Source organism: Pinus tabuliformis, chromosome 7 (assembly GCF_031772625.1).
Source record: "Pinus tabuliformis cultivar Carrire ecotype Pingquan chromosome 7, CPIR1, whole genome shotgun sequence".
NCBI lineage: Eukaryota > Viridiplantae > Streptophyta > Pinopsida > Pinales > Pinaceae > Pinus > Pinus tabuliformis.
Window position 1 is genome coordinate 267,884,510 of NC_142293.1, and position 14,666 is coordinate 267,899,175.

The window sequence follows — 14,666 nt, forward strand, 5'->3', positions numbered from 1 at the left end:
TAGAATGGTCATGGCTGGTACCATCATAGATGAGGGGGCTTTTGTGAGTATCCTTTCCTCTATTTCTTGGAAAGCGCTTGGTTCGCCATCACTTTGGCCTGAGATGGGAAATCTGACAGGCTTTGATAAAGGAACCAGTCGACCTTTAGGGATCCTTCCCGATGTGCCCATAACATTGAGAGGGAAGACAGTTCATATGAACGTCATGGTCGTTCAAGGACCCTTGGATTATAACCTAATCCTTGGACGAGACTATATTTATTGCATGGGAGCCATCGTCTCCTCACTCTTTAGAGTAATTTGTTTTCCGCACGAAGGAAGAGTGGTCAAGCTCGTGGACCAGCTTTCATTTCCCGGATCAAGCATAGAAAATAGTCATATACCGTCCCTAAATGGTATCTTCACGCAATAAATGTCTCAATCCCTAGTTCGTCCTCCCGATAAGCGCAAGTAATTTGGAGGGATATGAATGAAACCCAGGGGGCATGCATCTTGGTTTGCTTCGGCAGGAAAACTTCGGGTATAGGGTAGGTTTTTGTGGGAGAATATGACTAGTTTGTACCCCGTCTGTCGGTGGAAGAGGGGTTAGTCTAGAATAAGATTCTCTTGTCAAAGTTATGTGAGTTGGTGGTCATTGTCACTCACCTTTGTTTATCTCGGTAGACATCGCCGAAGAAGTGTTTTGTTTGCACCGCGAATAGAGCAATCTTTGGGTAACCTGTAAGAGGTAGGCCTCTCCCGATAGAACAAATGTTTTGTCTGCAAATTGAGGGGTAACCTTGAAACCATATTTTATACCTAGGGGCATGCAAACCTTTTGGAGTGTAAGCGAAGGGCGACTATTTATTTTTAAATTTTAGGTCCTCCCTTTAAACGCGTAGGCTAACCCTTTAAACTCCTAGGATTAGTCGTCACGAAACTTGCATAAAGAAAGGATGTGGGGAAAAAATCTAAAAGTTGCCATTTTTATATGAGACATTCTTATCATATGACTGGATTAATCAAGTAGTTTTAGCGCATAGTTCAAGCTCGTTAAAAAATAAACATAAGACCGAGAAAATGTTTCCACCCGCGTTTAAGCTCGTTAAAAAATGAACTATCCCCCCGTAAATAACCACCATGAATGAAGCATTTTCAGCCATTAAAGCCTTGGTCGTGTTTGCACCGTCACCTCCACTTTTCTATTGGCCGATCATTCACCTCCATTTGATTGTTTACCCATTTTGAGGAATAGCTGCGAAGAGTGATTTCACTTGCCATCCTTGTGACACTGCCGTGATTGGAAAATTCCAAACCTTACCTGGATTCAGCTGCTACCCATTTTATCACTCGTTCCTCAAAAGACGAGTCTTCTTTAAGCTCTTTTCATCTGACTCGTAAAATATGAAAAGATTGCCGAGTTTTTGCCTTCCAGCTCGTTAAAGCGACAAGAAGTGTTATCCCTCCTCTAGATTTTAATCTTTTTGGACCTGAGGGATTATTGCACAAAAAGATCGAGCGCTTGTTTTGTTCGGCTCGTTAAAACTATCGAAAATTCATCCCTTCTGTATTGTTTTATACTTTTTCGGACTTAAGGGATTAGATGACGAGAATTCCGGAGTTACCTTAACGTACCTTTTCAGACTCTCTAAAAATGAAAAGGACCGAGTTATCTTTGTGGTTAGACTCGTTAAAAAGATTAAATAGTGACAAACTTGTCTTTAGGCGAGAATGAGTTTCACTATCGCTAGGCTCGTTAAAACATAGCGATGGGTTTGCCCGAAGGGCAAATTATAGAACAAGCATATGTTATCCTCTTCAAGCTTGACAAAAATAAAGAGGTATTGGTCAGCAATGACTGGGGAAAATTGGGAAGAAAACTCAAAGAAACTTTGTTGGTAGCAAGTCGCTCTTGAACATGACACTTCCACTCTGTGCCTGAGTCGGGTTGGGTTGTTTCATTCACCGGCCACATCAGCATGGTCACGCCATACCATCCACATTTGGGGTAAATTCTACCAATCCATCACATAAGTGTCGCCGACATGTTCAAGAGAAGTCATCCAGAGAAGTCACCTGTGTCCCATCCACTATGATACATTATACTTCATTCTTTCATGACCGCCACCCTGAACCATATATCATCAGATCGTTTTCACCTCCATCAAAATCATTTGCTCCGTTCCATGTCATTGATGTGGGATTCATTAAGGCCCTCCTTTGACGGATCGCTTCTTGTCAACGTCAGCTCATTATCTAAGAAGTTGATCTAGGAACACCCCATTCAGTACTTTGAAGCTTGCATGCCTCAATGGCAAGTTTCTCACTTCTGGCAACAGGTATACATCAATGACCTTCGACCGAAAGATTTTGCGTGGTGTTCGATGCCAAGTCTTTTATTCACACCACGTGAATTGTACTGCAGTACCTTGAGGGTCATTATCATTATCGGTGATTCCTCTCGCGCTAGTTAACAGTTTACATCATTGACTGGTAATCAAGCGATGTCTTTCCATGTTCGACTTCAAAACGTTTCTCACATGGATCGACTTGTACTTCGAGTGAAGATCGGACGAGATTGAAGACCCCGGATCTAGTTTCATCCATCCGGGCTGCGATATATATTCAAGAAAAATAAAGACATTGAAATGTACATCATTGCAGCACAGATAATCATCCTACCAAAAGGATGATGACTCCAGCGGAATCATCAATCTACCATCAGACGATTGTCTGTCCTATGTACATGAAAATGAATTTATAAATCTGAGCATGGGAATGACCGCCTCAGCTAGATCATGAAAATAGTATGAAGATAATGTTATGTATTGTATCTTATTACAGGTCTCCTCCCAGCATTGAAAGAACTTCGGATCCTCCTAATAAAGCATTTCACCTGATAAACGACCTCATACTTTAGGGGGCAACTGTTATAGACATTTTTGTGCCTTACAGCTCCAAGCATGAAATGTCCATACACCAAGGGCTCCTAAGTCCTTAAAAGTGTTGTTATAACTCCTAAAGGAACAAGGTCAACAAATTACAGCTTCTCTCGGAAGTTCTCCACCAGAAACTACTCAGAACTAGTCAAATCAGGATCATTTCAGCTGCTCCACTAGCTAGCTGCGTTGCAAAGCACCCAAATACACTAGCTAGGTGCGTTGCAACGCACCTAAATGTACTAACAGGGTGCGTTGAGCGGGAAATGACAAGTGGCAGAGTCATTCCACGAGCTGGAGAGACAATGGAAGCTTCCAGAATCCTCTCCAATGACACTTGCCTCACTGAATTCGACCAGTGATGAGTAAGAGGCTCTCAGTCTCCAAGTGGAAGCAAGAACTGACAGAGAGAAGCCACTAATCAATTCATGAGTTGACTCATCCTCTTTGCATACATCTATATATGGATCCCTCACCAAGAGATCAAAGAGGCTGGAATATTGTACATTGCAGAGAATTGCTGTTGGTTTTGAGATAGATATTAGAGTATTGGGTGATTTATGCTTTGTTGGAGGTGAAGAGGGGCTTCTCTGTTGGGAGGTTGATGCTGGATCAGGAATCATCGGTTGTAACTCCTCCTGGACCTTCTTGTTATATCAATAAAACTATTTGAGTTCTCCTACATGCTTGTGTATCATTGATGTTTGTTACATTTGTATGTTTAGCTTAAATCTGATCCTAAGCTTTTTATGAGTATGAGCCCATGTATTTGTATAGTTTCCATCTTCTGTGATCTTGCAGGTACTTGGTGAAGCTGGGCAAGTAAAAGAGCAGGTAGCTGGGAGCTGTCAAAGAGAAGAGAGATTGGATCAAAGGACTAGCGCAAGACATAGGTTGGTTCATCCTATTTCTCTTTGTTTATAGTTCATAAAGGAGAATACAAAAGTAGTTTTCTCTGTTTGTTTCTAAGGTCACTGTCACACCTTAGTGGGTTAGGGTCGTTCTGAATAGACACTTTTCCCGTTAACATATCTCCATGTAATTGTGACAATCAATATGTTCCATTATGATAGTAGTATACGATTCTGATCATATAGAATTCCAATCATACAACGTTTGGATCATAAACTTTATATTTTTCCAAGGTAAATTTCGAAACTAACAATGGAATTTGAACTCTTATGGTGGAATTAATGGTCTAAATATCTTATACTTCTTAAAAAAATATTTTTAATTATTTTAATTTGAATCGTGTTTATTTATGTTTCTGAATGAGTTAGGCCGAGTCACACTTTTCTCGTATAATCAGTGCAATTTGAATGGAATGATTAGAGCTTACATATTAGTGAAGCTCACATTTTTGTTGTGCTACCTGGTCTTCGTATGTGCTTTTTATCATTTCGATTTGTAAAGATTATGAAGTCATTAATCACTTTTGCAATAGCATTATTTCTCGTGAGTGGCTTCCAATCCATATTAATCATTATGTTTTTTGTTTTTCTAATGACTCTTTCATAATGAAATATGTTTTTTAAAGGTTTAATTACATGAAGTTTTATAAATACCACTTATTTAATAAAAAATACATTTAACTAATTGTTTACAAAAATAGATTTAACTTAAGATTTCTTTTTAATTGACTTGAGATAGTTATCCTTTACTCTTTAAGTTTGAGAAAAAGGTAGGATAATCAAGTTTCACAACCAAAAATATCTTATCCTATTGAACACTAATAAAAGCAATTACATAGACAGTGCACCTAATATACTATGCTTCAAATTTGGACCTAGAAATTTTTTCATCTTGGCCATCATGGTTGGAGGGCATGGCAACAATTGTCTCGAAGTTACTCCCTTTGTTAACATGTCTACAATATTCTAGGTAGTATGTATCTTTTTCATTTTTTTTTTTATAATGGAAGGCTCATTTACTTACAAGATGAATTGAACTCTCATTGTCACTATACAACCTACCATTTATTTCTTATTTCCTAACTCCTGCAGAAATTTGTTTATTTCCTTTCGTAATTTCTAGTAAAACCACATCCTTATCTTACGATACTATATATTGCATACCATGTCTAAATACTCATATACAAAAAAATAATTGAAACTCAAAAAAATAAAGTCAAGTATTCATATCTCTCAAATACATGAGAATCCACTTTATTATCTACTAATGCTCTTTACATGGATTGTTCAACTCATGTGAAATATCTTACCTTGTGCACACCTTATAGATCAACATGTAAATGTGTAGAAATTTGGACATGGAGTGTATCTCCTCTTATTTCTTGGACACATCTCTTTATTCAATCTGGAATAGCTTTCCAAACATGTACTAACTAGCATTGCATCCTATGTTTTAAATCTTTCCAATACCTTCTTTATGTACTCACCTTTGTAGACAATGTTAATTCAATATTTTTCCTATCTTTTGTTATTCTCATATCCATTGCAAATGATTAGCTAATTGTTTTTTAATCCTACATGTTATGTGCTTGAAAAAATATGGCATCTATATACAATAGCATGATACTATAACTACCATTGTGTACTATGTTAAAATAAAAGAAAGTGGTGAGAGTGACATTGTTCTATCATAAGCCTATAGATTTTTAAATAACACTATTTGGAGATTATTTTAGAATTTTAAATAACACTATTTGGATATTGTTAACCGCAATAGGGAAATGATTTATGTTCCTTTCCATATAAATATATCTATGTTTTTATATTAGGTTTTAGAGTTTGTTAGGTGTAATGTATGAACAATAATAAATAAATGATTTTTCCTCCTATAAATAAGAATGCATATTTTTCTTACTTACCTCTCTCTCTCTCTCTATATATATATATATAATGGTTAGGGTTTTACATTATTTTTATAGGGTTTTTCTTCCAAAATAAATATTAATACATATTTATCTCTTACTTATCTATATGTACCACATTTTGGTGTCACTGCTCAATATATTCTTTAGTTTTCAAGAAAAATATCAATAGTTGGAGAATTCATTCGAGAATGGAAAATAAAGTAGAACATATAATTTCAACTTCGATAATAATTTGACCATTTTGCTGCAATTTCAACTTAGATAATAATGTTACCATTTTAAAATTGACTTCAAAACATTAATTTTATGATCGTAACCATGTTTACACAGTTTAATTTAAGTTTAATCTATAGCTTTCTTATTCTTATTACCTGCTTTCAATACGCCAACTTCCATACAAGAATAGTACATGCCCACAATCTTATTTACTAATAATATTATAAATTATAAATTCTTGGGAACAAATATAAAATTTAAAGATTGTGATTTTGATTTTCAGACACATATATATTATTATGATTAATAGATGATATGTAGAATACTTGAAAAATGGAAAAAAAAATTATTTATTATGAAAGTATATTGCGAGAATTGTATTTGTTAGTAATTTTATAAATTTTATGTAAAGAATATAAGATTCAATGATTGTAATTTTGAGAAAATTTTATATTATTATAATTATTAGTAAGTTCTTGAATAATGTAAAAAAATATAATACAATTATAATATTTATATGTTAAATTTTGTTATAAATTATTAATTATAATCTCTTATGTTAAATTTTTATATAAATTTCTAAATTTAAGCCTCTCTGACTTGGATTTATTTCTTTTTTATTTTCATACAAATAATTTTACATAAACTATGAAATATATTTCTGTTTGGCATGTGTTTGCGCTAATTGTTTGTATTAATGCTCTATGCTTGCATTCCTAATGGATTATTGATACATAGCCACCTGCGAGAACCATCCATAATGGATATATTTATATCTCAATTTTATTAACCTCATGGTTGAACAATTGTAGGAAATGGTTGAACCATATATTTATATCTCAATTTTATTGACCTCATGGTTGAACAATGGTAGGAAGCAACAATAAAAGATTTTCTACCATATACTTTTGGTTTCTTAATTCAATTTAATTTCCTAAATAGTTTTTTAAATGTGTGTGGTGTAGAAACATTGGTAACAATACACAAACTTGATGTTGTGGTTCCCTATTTAATTTGATCAAACCTTGAGATTCTTGTTCTTATTTCTTATAGATACCACTTTTCTTATGATTTCTTTTTAGAAGACCGCTAAATTAAAACTTCGTAGTTCATTAGATAAGAGATATGGCATACTTCTTAAGCCAAATATCCCTTATTTGCTAATAATATTATAAATTATAAATTCCTTGGAAAGAATATAAAATTGAAAAATTGTGATTTTGAGACACAGAGATATTATTATGATTAATACATGATATGTAGAATTCTTGAAAACTGGAAAAAAATATTTATTATGAAAGTAGATTTGCCACAATTGTAGTAATTTATAAATTTTATGGAAAGAATATAAGATTCAATAATTGTACTTTTGAGAAAATTTTATATTATTATAATTGCTAGATGATATAGTGAGTTCTTGAATAATGTAAAAAAAAATATTATCTCTCATCATAATAGATCAATTTTTTTTGTAATTTTTATATTTATAAGAGTAGTCTAATTAGTTGCATTGATATTTAGTTAATGACACTAAACAAATAATGAAATTCCCACTCTATTCACTTAGTTCAAAGTATAAAATAAATTCACAAATATATCCACTACAATTTTGACAGTAGTTCATATAATCTTGTGACTTGTACCATTTACCATCTAGAAAACTATACATCATTAAATAATTATTTAAACTTCTTTTCTCAAGTGTTTGCAAGCAATAGCTTTTCTAAAGTTTTGTAAGGAATAATTGTCTTCCACTTGTTTTTAAATTGTTTCATATTTTTTTTTTAAACCATCCACTATGAAACTCTATTCTAATATTATCATTCATTATGAAACTCTATTCTAATATTATCATTCATTATGTCTTCTTCTCACCAACTTATTGCATTCAAATAACTATTATTGTCATGTAAAAGATTCTATTTTTAACAATTATTTTTAAAAATTATGGATTGGTTGTACACTATTAGTATCTCCATCAAGTCTTGGATAGATGGTGATGTTTGTGCTCTTACATGATAAATATATAGTCCTATCAAACTTACAAAAATAATATTTACCTAGTACCATTATAATATTCATATATTTATTTGTTCACATTTAATTGATACAATTATAATACATATATGTTAAATTTTGTTATAAATTGTTAATTATAATCTCTTAGGTTAAATTTCCATATAAATTTCTAAGTTTAAGGATGTGTGACTTCGATTTATTTCTTTTTTATTTTCATACAAATAATTTTACATAAATTATGAAATAGCTTTGCGTTTGGCATGTGGCTGCACTAAATGTTTAATGCTCTATCCTTGTATTCTTAATCGATTATTGATACATAACGACTGGTCAGAACCATCCATAATAGTTGAATGATATATTTATATCTCAATTTGAGACCTCATGGTTGAACAATTGTAGGAAGCAACAATGTAAGATGTTCTACAATATACTTTTTGTTTGTCAATTCAATTTAATTTCATAAATATGTTTCTAAAAGTGTGTGGTGTAGAAACATTGGTAACAATACACACACTTAATTTTGTGGTTTGCTATTTAATTTGATCAAACCTTGAGATTCTTGTTCTTATTTCTTATTGATAGCACTTTTCTTATTAATTGTTTTGAGAAAATCGCTAAATTAAAACCTCTTGGTTGATTAGATAAGACATATGGCATACTTCTTAAGCCAATTTTCCCTTGCTAAGTATGAGATGTTCAAGTATCGTCCATCTAAGTCGGTTGCTATTGCAATCTCAATGTGTCATCTATAAGTGTGCACCATGGAACAAATATCTTCCATTTTATGCACGTTACAATGAAGAGCAACTCAAGTAAGTAATTTCATATGGTGATGCATTTCTTTGGAAATAGGGCTTTTGCAACCTATTTTTTTATTTACCTATGTTTGTTTTCAATGTTCATGAAAGGTTAGATGGTCTTTATACTAAGTTTTCAAGAAGATTGAGTTGTGTAGCGAATCGCGATTAAGCCACCTACCACCATACTTGAGTGATTATAGATTAGATTATATTTTTTTGGGTTTTGCATGTCATTTCGTTGATTATAATTTCTGATGCTTTATTACATATTTGAGTTTTGATCCTACCTCATTTGAGTAAAATTCAAATTTACACAATGGAGGTAGCTAATTTGTGTAGGTTGAGTCCTAACATAGTGTTTTCTTGAGTGTAATTGAAGTCTAATTATATTTTAATTATTGGGTTTGAAATTTGATAATTGAAGTCAAATTATATTTCAATTATTGGTCCAATTATATTTCAATTATTCAATAAAGAAAAACATAACATATGATAAAAAAAGACAGGACGTACATAAACAAAATTGCATAAAACTTTTACTTCTTGACTCCAACAAGTTTTGATGCATTTTCAAATATCACAATGTCGTATTGCTTTTTTAACCTCTTCCATTAAAATCTAATAGTATTTCTCTATAGAATCTTAAAAAATCATCACCGAACATCAAATTATGATTAATCCTCAATTCCCCCATATATCAAAAAGCAACGCCATGACTAGGTCGCATATGGAAAAATTACATCCCTGAAGAAAAATATCATATCTTATACAATATTTTGTCTCAAAAAAAAAAATCGAAACATGTTCACATAAACAACAACTACTCCATAGATAATGGATAATCTCTACATGACACTACTATTATTTACAAAAAAACCATATTCAGAATACACAACTAATAATTGCAACTATATCTCGTTGTCATCCACCCTTGTTTTCAACAATTTCTATTCACATGTTGTTATTCTTCCACACATTATGCCTTACGGCGTTTCCTTTGCAACATCTGGTGCAAATGCTAGTTTAAAATTATGTAAAATCTATTCTAAATTAAACACTTATATTGATAAATATATTCTAAATTAAAGACTTATATTGATAAATATATATATTTTAAATAAGATAAAATCTTTATTCCCAAATATACAGCAATTTAGACCCTGATGTAATTGAGAAAAGATACTACATAACAATATTAAATTTCAAGTTATGGAAAACAGACGGTTACACCTTTTTCTTCGTAGGGATGATTTAACAATTGAACTGTCGACGTTTCCTGTCGACGTTTCCTTTGCAACATCTGATGCAAATGCTAGTTTAAAATTATGTAAAATCTATTCTAAATTAAACACTTATATTGATAAATATATTCTAAATTAAAGAATTATATTCATAAACATATATATTTTAAATAAGATAAAATCTTTATTCCCAAATATACAGCAATTTAGACCCTGATGTAATTGAGAAGAGATACCTACATAACAATATTAAATTTCAAGTTATGGAAAACAGACGGTTACACCCTTCTCTTCGTAGGGATGATTTAACGGTTGAACTGTCTAATTCTCTGGCGTACGTCTTTCATTAGCATCGCAGGGCAGTGTAGCATTTTGTGTCTCAGATCCGTAGCCTGAGCAGCCATGGCGGATTCAACTGCAACATTATCACAGTCTCAGCAGCAAAGTGAGCATGAACCCGGGAATGAGGCTCTTGATCTACAGGAGTTCCCAGAAGACCTTATAAGTGAAATCCTCGGCTTCACTACTCCACGCCACGTTTGCAGATTCTCAGCCATCTCAAAACTCTTCGCATCGGCCGCCGATTCCAGCATTGTATGGAGCAAATTCCTTCCTCGACAATCCGCAGACGAGATCTTATCCAGGGCCGTTGACCCCGTCGAATTTTCTTCAAAGAAAGAACTCTACTTTCGGCTCTGTGATGCAATTCTAATAGACGGCGGAACAAAGGTATTTATTTAACCGTTATATTGTCTGTGATTTTGTTACCAGATTTGGAATAAGGGCATTCAATCATTCATTTATCAATCAAATTGATATTCTGGTGGATGATCAACAGTTGTTTTGGCTGGAGCGAGAGACAGGGAAAGTCGGTTACATGTTAGGCGCAAGAGGCTTAACCGTCGTGTGGGGTGAAAACGACAGCTACTGGCAATGGGACTCGCGAACGGACTCAAGGTTTGATTTTGTTTTCTTATCAATCTTCCTACTTTTCTTCAACCCTTAACTCTTGTGCGCTGCCTTCAGTTGAAGGATGATTAATTGGGTTGTTAATGTTATAATAGTTGTGGATTGTGAGTTCAGATTCAGCGAGTGTGCATGCTTAAGAGATGTTTGCTGGTTGGAAGTCACGGGTCGATTCGACTGCAAGCTTTTGTCTGCGAATACATGGTACAAAGTGGTGTTTGTCTTTAAATTTAAACCGATTCGACATGGGTTTGAACGACATGGGTGGGAAGATGCGCCTGTTAATTTTTCAGTTACAACACCATATGGTGAGGTGTTTGAAAAGAGATGGGTGATAGGGACAAACAATTCGGCGCTACATTCTGCATTAGAAGATGGTGATTATTACGATGAACATTTATGGCTGCATCGGATTGTAGCGAAGTTCAAAGTTAGGGGAGATGGCGATTATGATAATTCGTCTACTCACCTGGAATTTCGGTTGGCAGAAGTAGAGGGCGGGCAATGGAAAAGGGGACTTGTTATAGACGGATTGAGGATTGAAACCGCTGAACCCAAAGCTCTACCGCGCGATCCACCCAGACGGGCAAGACTATCACGTAAGCAATGAAAGGAATTGCAAGAATCCCAAAGCTGATTTGATTGTACGGTTTCGTATTCATGGATGCCACTTTCTCACAAAATTATTTGATACAATTTTCATGTCTGCAATAATAATATGATGTGACTATCATTCGAACATGTCAATAAATTTACAGTTTCTCCTTATTGACACTTTCAGTTCCTTACCCTACTAATCACAATTTTTAACCCAAAAATATCGAAGTAATTCGAATATTGATCACATATTTGGATGAATATTGCTGTTAACCTCCTCTTTCATTTGATATAACTTTCATGTGGTTTTCCCTGAAATTTCAGTGTTGGGGACCCCTACTCAAGTCGAATGCGCGTCAATACTCTTGTCAAGAACAAATGTAGAATTCCTAGGTGTTGTTAGGCCCAACCGCAAACATTTGGCACTAAGAAGTGCATTGAAGCATGTCCTTTTCAGATCAAGGGCAAGGGAAGCTTTTTTTGGCCCCATTTTTTTGGTGTATGGTTAGATTTTGATGTCTTTTATAATGGGTTTGTAGGGATTTCAAGATGATAGATTAGAGGGAAAGGTAATATGGGATTGATGGCGAAATTGCACGATCAGACGGTAGGATTTTGATGTCTTTTATAATGGTTTTGTAGGATTCCAAGATGTTGGAGTAGAGGAAAGGATAATATGGGATTGATGGCGAAATTGCACTATCAGACGCCGGGACTATAGTAGGCTTACGTAAATGTGGTCTTTTGAAATTTTACAGAAGCCAACCTGCCTTACATAATTGTGGTCTTTTGAAGTTTTTCGAAACCCAACATATAAGAGTAGCCTAGACTCTTACCGAGGATTGTATAGTGGTGGGATCCTACTAAGTAGAAGTTTCCCATCAAGGTGGGAGAGATTTATAGAGGAGTGGATGGCAAAGTAATGCACTCCCATTTCACAAAAGGAAAGCGGGAAGATCCCTATGAGAGATGTGATGGATCTCCTACTCTATACTATTTTGTTTGGGTGGCTCGCACACTATGTCTCCATTTCGATCCATTTGGATTCCAAGAGTTAGGTGGTCCTTGTAGTTGGGTGTATGGACCCAACTATAGCTTATATAGTGAATTTAAACGAACGCTTACATAGTGAATTTAAACGAACAACATTCCAAGAGTTAGGTGGTCATTGTAGTTGGGTGTATGGCCCCAACTATAACTTATATAGTGAATTTAAACTAACAATCAAGAAAAGTGCAGAATAGGGAAATTGAGTATGTTTTTAGTATGGTAGCATCAATTGTATTATTCTTCTTTGAGCAAATACTCATATCATGATCACAAATTTCTACACCACCATTAGGGAGATTGGTATCCTTTAGATTGCTTTGATTGGTACCCTCTAGATTGTTTTGATGTGAAGATTAGGGGTAGGTCACCCACTCGGGCATATGATTACTATTTCGATTGGTTCAATGAGAGACATTTGGGTCAATGATTATGCTTAGGTAGGAGTGGATTTCCATGTTGAGTTGTGAGAGTATGAGAAGATCTAGGTAAGTATTTTTTTTTTTTTTTTTTTCGTGAAATTTTATGTTTTATGATTTTTCTTTTCGTATAGTACATTAATATTTAGCATGTTTGTTTTATGTTTTATGATTTTCCTTTTGGTATAGTACATTAATCTTTAACATTTTTGTCATATCACTCATGATTAGGGGTACTTGATGTGAAGATTAGGGAGGGATAGGTCACCCGCTCAAGCATATGATGACTATTTTGATTGGTTCAAGGAGAGACATATGGGTCAATGATTATGCTTAGGTAGGAGTGGATTTCTATCCTTAGGTAGGAGTGGATTTCCATATCGAGTTGTGAGAGGATGAGAAGACATAGGTAAGTATTTTTATTTTTATTTTTATTTCTATTTTATTTTTTTATTTATTTATTTTTATTTTTTTCTGAAATTTTATGTTTTATGATTTTTCTTTTGGGCATATGATGACTATTTTGATTGGTTCAAGGAGAGACATATGGGTCAATGATTATGCTTAGGTAGGAGTGGATTTCCATATCGAGTTGTGAGAGGATAAGAAGACATAGGTAAGTATTTTTATTTTTATTTTTATTTTATTTATTTTATTTATTTTTTTATTTTTTTCTGAAATTTTATGTTTTATGATTTTTCTTTTGTGATAGTACATTAATATTTAACATGTTTGTTTTATGTTTTATGATTTTTCTTTTGGTATAGTACATTAATATTTAACATGTTTGTCATACCACTCATGATTAGGGGTAGGTCACCCACTCGAGCATATACTTCGATTGGTTCAATGAGATAGACATATGGGTCAATGATTATGCTTGGGTAGGTGTGGATTTCCATGCCAGGGAGTGGAGATAGACATATGGGTCAATGATTACGCTTGGGTAGGTGTGGATTTCCATGCGAGGGAGTGGAGCCTTGCCTTGCCTTTAGCAGCCTATGCCTTGCCTAATAAAGAGGCTCACTATAACAAAGGGGAGTTTTAAGATAATATTTGAGACAATTTTTGGGTAGATTGTCTTAAGACAAACAAAAAATTGTGTATTGTTTTAAATATTATCTTTAACCTAGTGTCTCAAATTATTGTCATAAAAACTATATATAAAACAAGCATTATTATCAGAAAGTTTCAGTTTTTTTCTCGAAAAACAATAATTAAGATTAAAGACATCTCTAATCCTACCTATTGTATAGAGACCTAATACTAACTATTGTATAAAGACAATAAAAATTATATTTGAAAACAATACAATATCACTTTTGTGTATTTAAAAACAATATAAAACAATGAATCTAAAAAATATCTTACCATTAAAATAAATCAATATAAATTTTTTTAACTAAAAATAAACTACAATATCATTAAGTAATTTATTTTAAAACATACTTGAATAAAACCACTAACCAAAATACTCTTCCATTGAATTAGAAATGTCTTAACTACTAGTATTATTGATCATTAAGTAATTTATTTTAAAACATACTCAAATAAAACCACCAACCAAAATACTCTTCCATTGAATTAGAAATGTCTTAACTGAA

At 33.4% G+C, this 14,666-nt stretch overlaps 1 protein-coding gene across 1 annotated transcript; it reads left to right on the forward strand.

The window, feature by feature from the left end:
• Positions 1 to 10,435: 10,435 nt before the first annotated feature.
• LOC149246900 (putative F-box protein PP2-B12) lies at positions 10,436 to 11,609 on the forward strand. Its single transcript, XM_089442806.1, has 3 exons — positions 10,436 to 10,762; positions 10,872 to 10,990; positions 11,117 to 11,609. Exons 1-3 carry the CDS (start codon positions 10,436 to 10,438, stop codon positions 11,607 to 11,609), a joined length of 939 nt encoding a protein of 312 aa, XP_089298932.1.
• The last annotated feature ends 3,057 nt before the right edge of the window (positions 11,610 to 14,666 follow it).

Excerpts from the sequence above, each read along its gene's own strand:
- LOC149246900 (XM_089442806.1), top strand. The coding sequence starts at position 10,436 with ATGGCGGATTCAACTGCAACATTATCACAGTCTCAGCAGCAAAGTGAG. Across the intron at positions 10,763-10,871 it reads TAATAGACGGCGGAACAAAG|TTGTTTTGGCTGGAGCGAGA; the intron begins GTATTTATTTAA and ends GATGATCAACAG. Across the intron at positions 10,991-11,116 it reads GACTCGCGAACGGACTCAAG|ATTCAGCGAGTGTGCATGCT; the intron begins GTTTGATTTTGT and ends TTGTGAGTTCAG.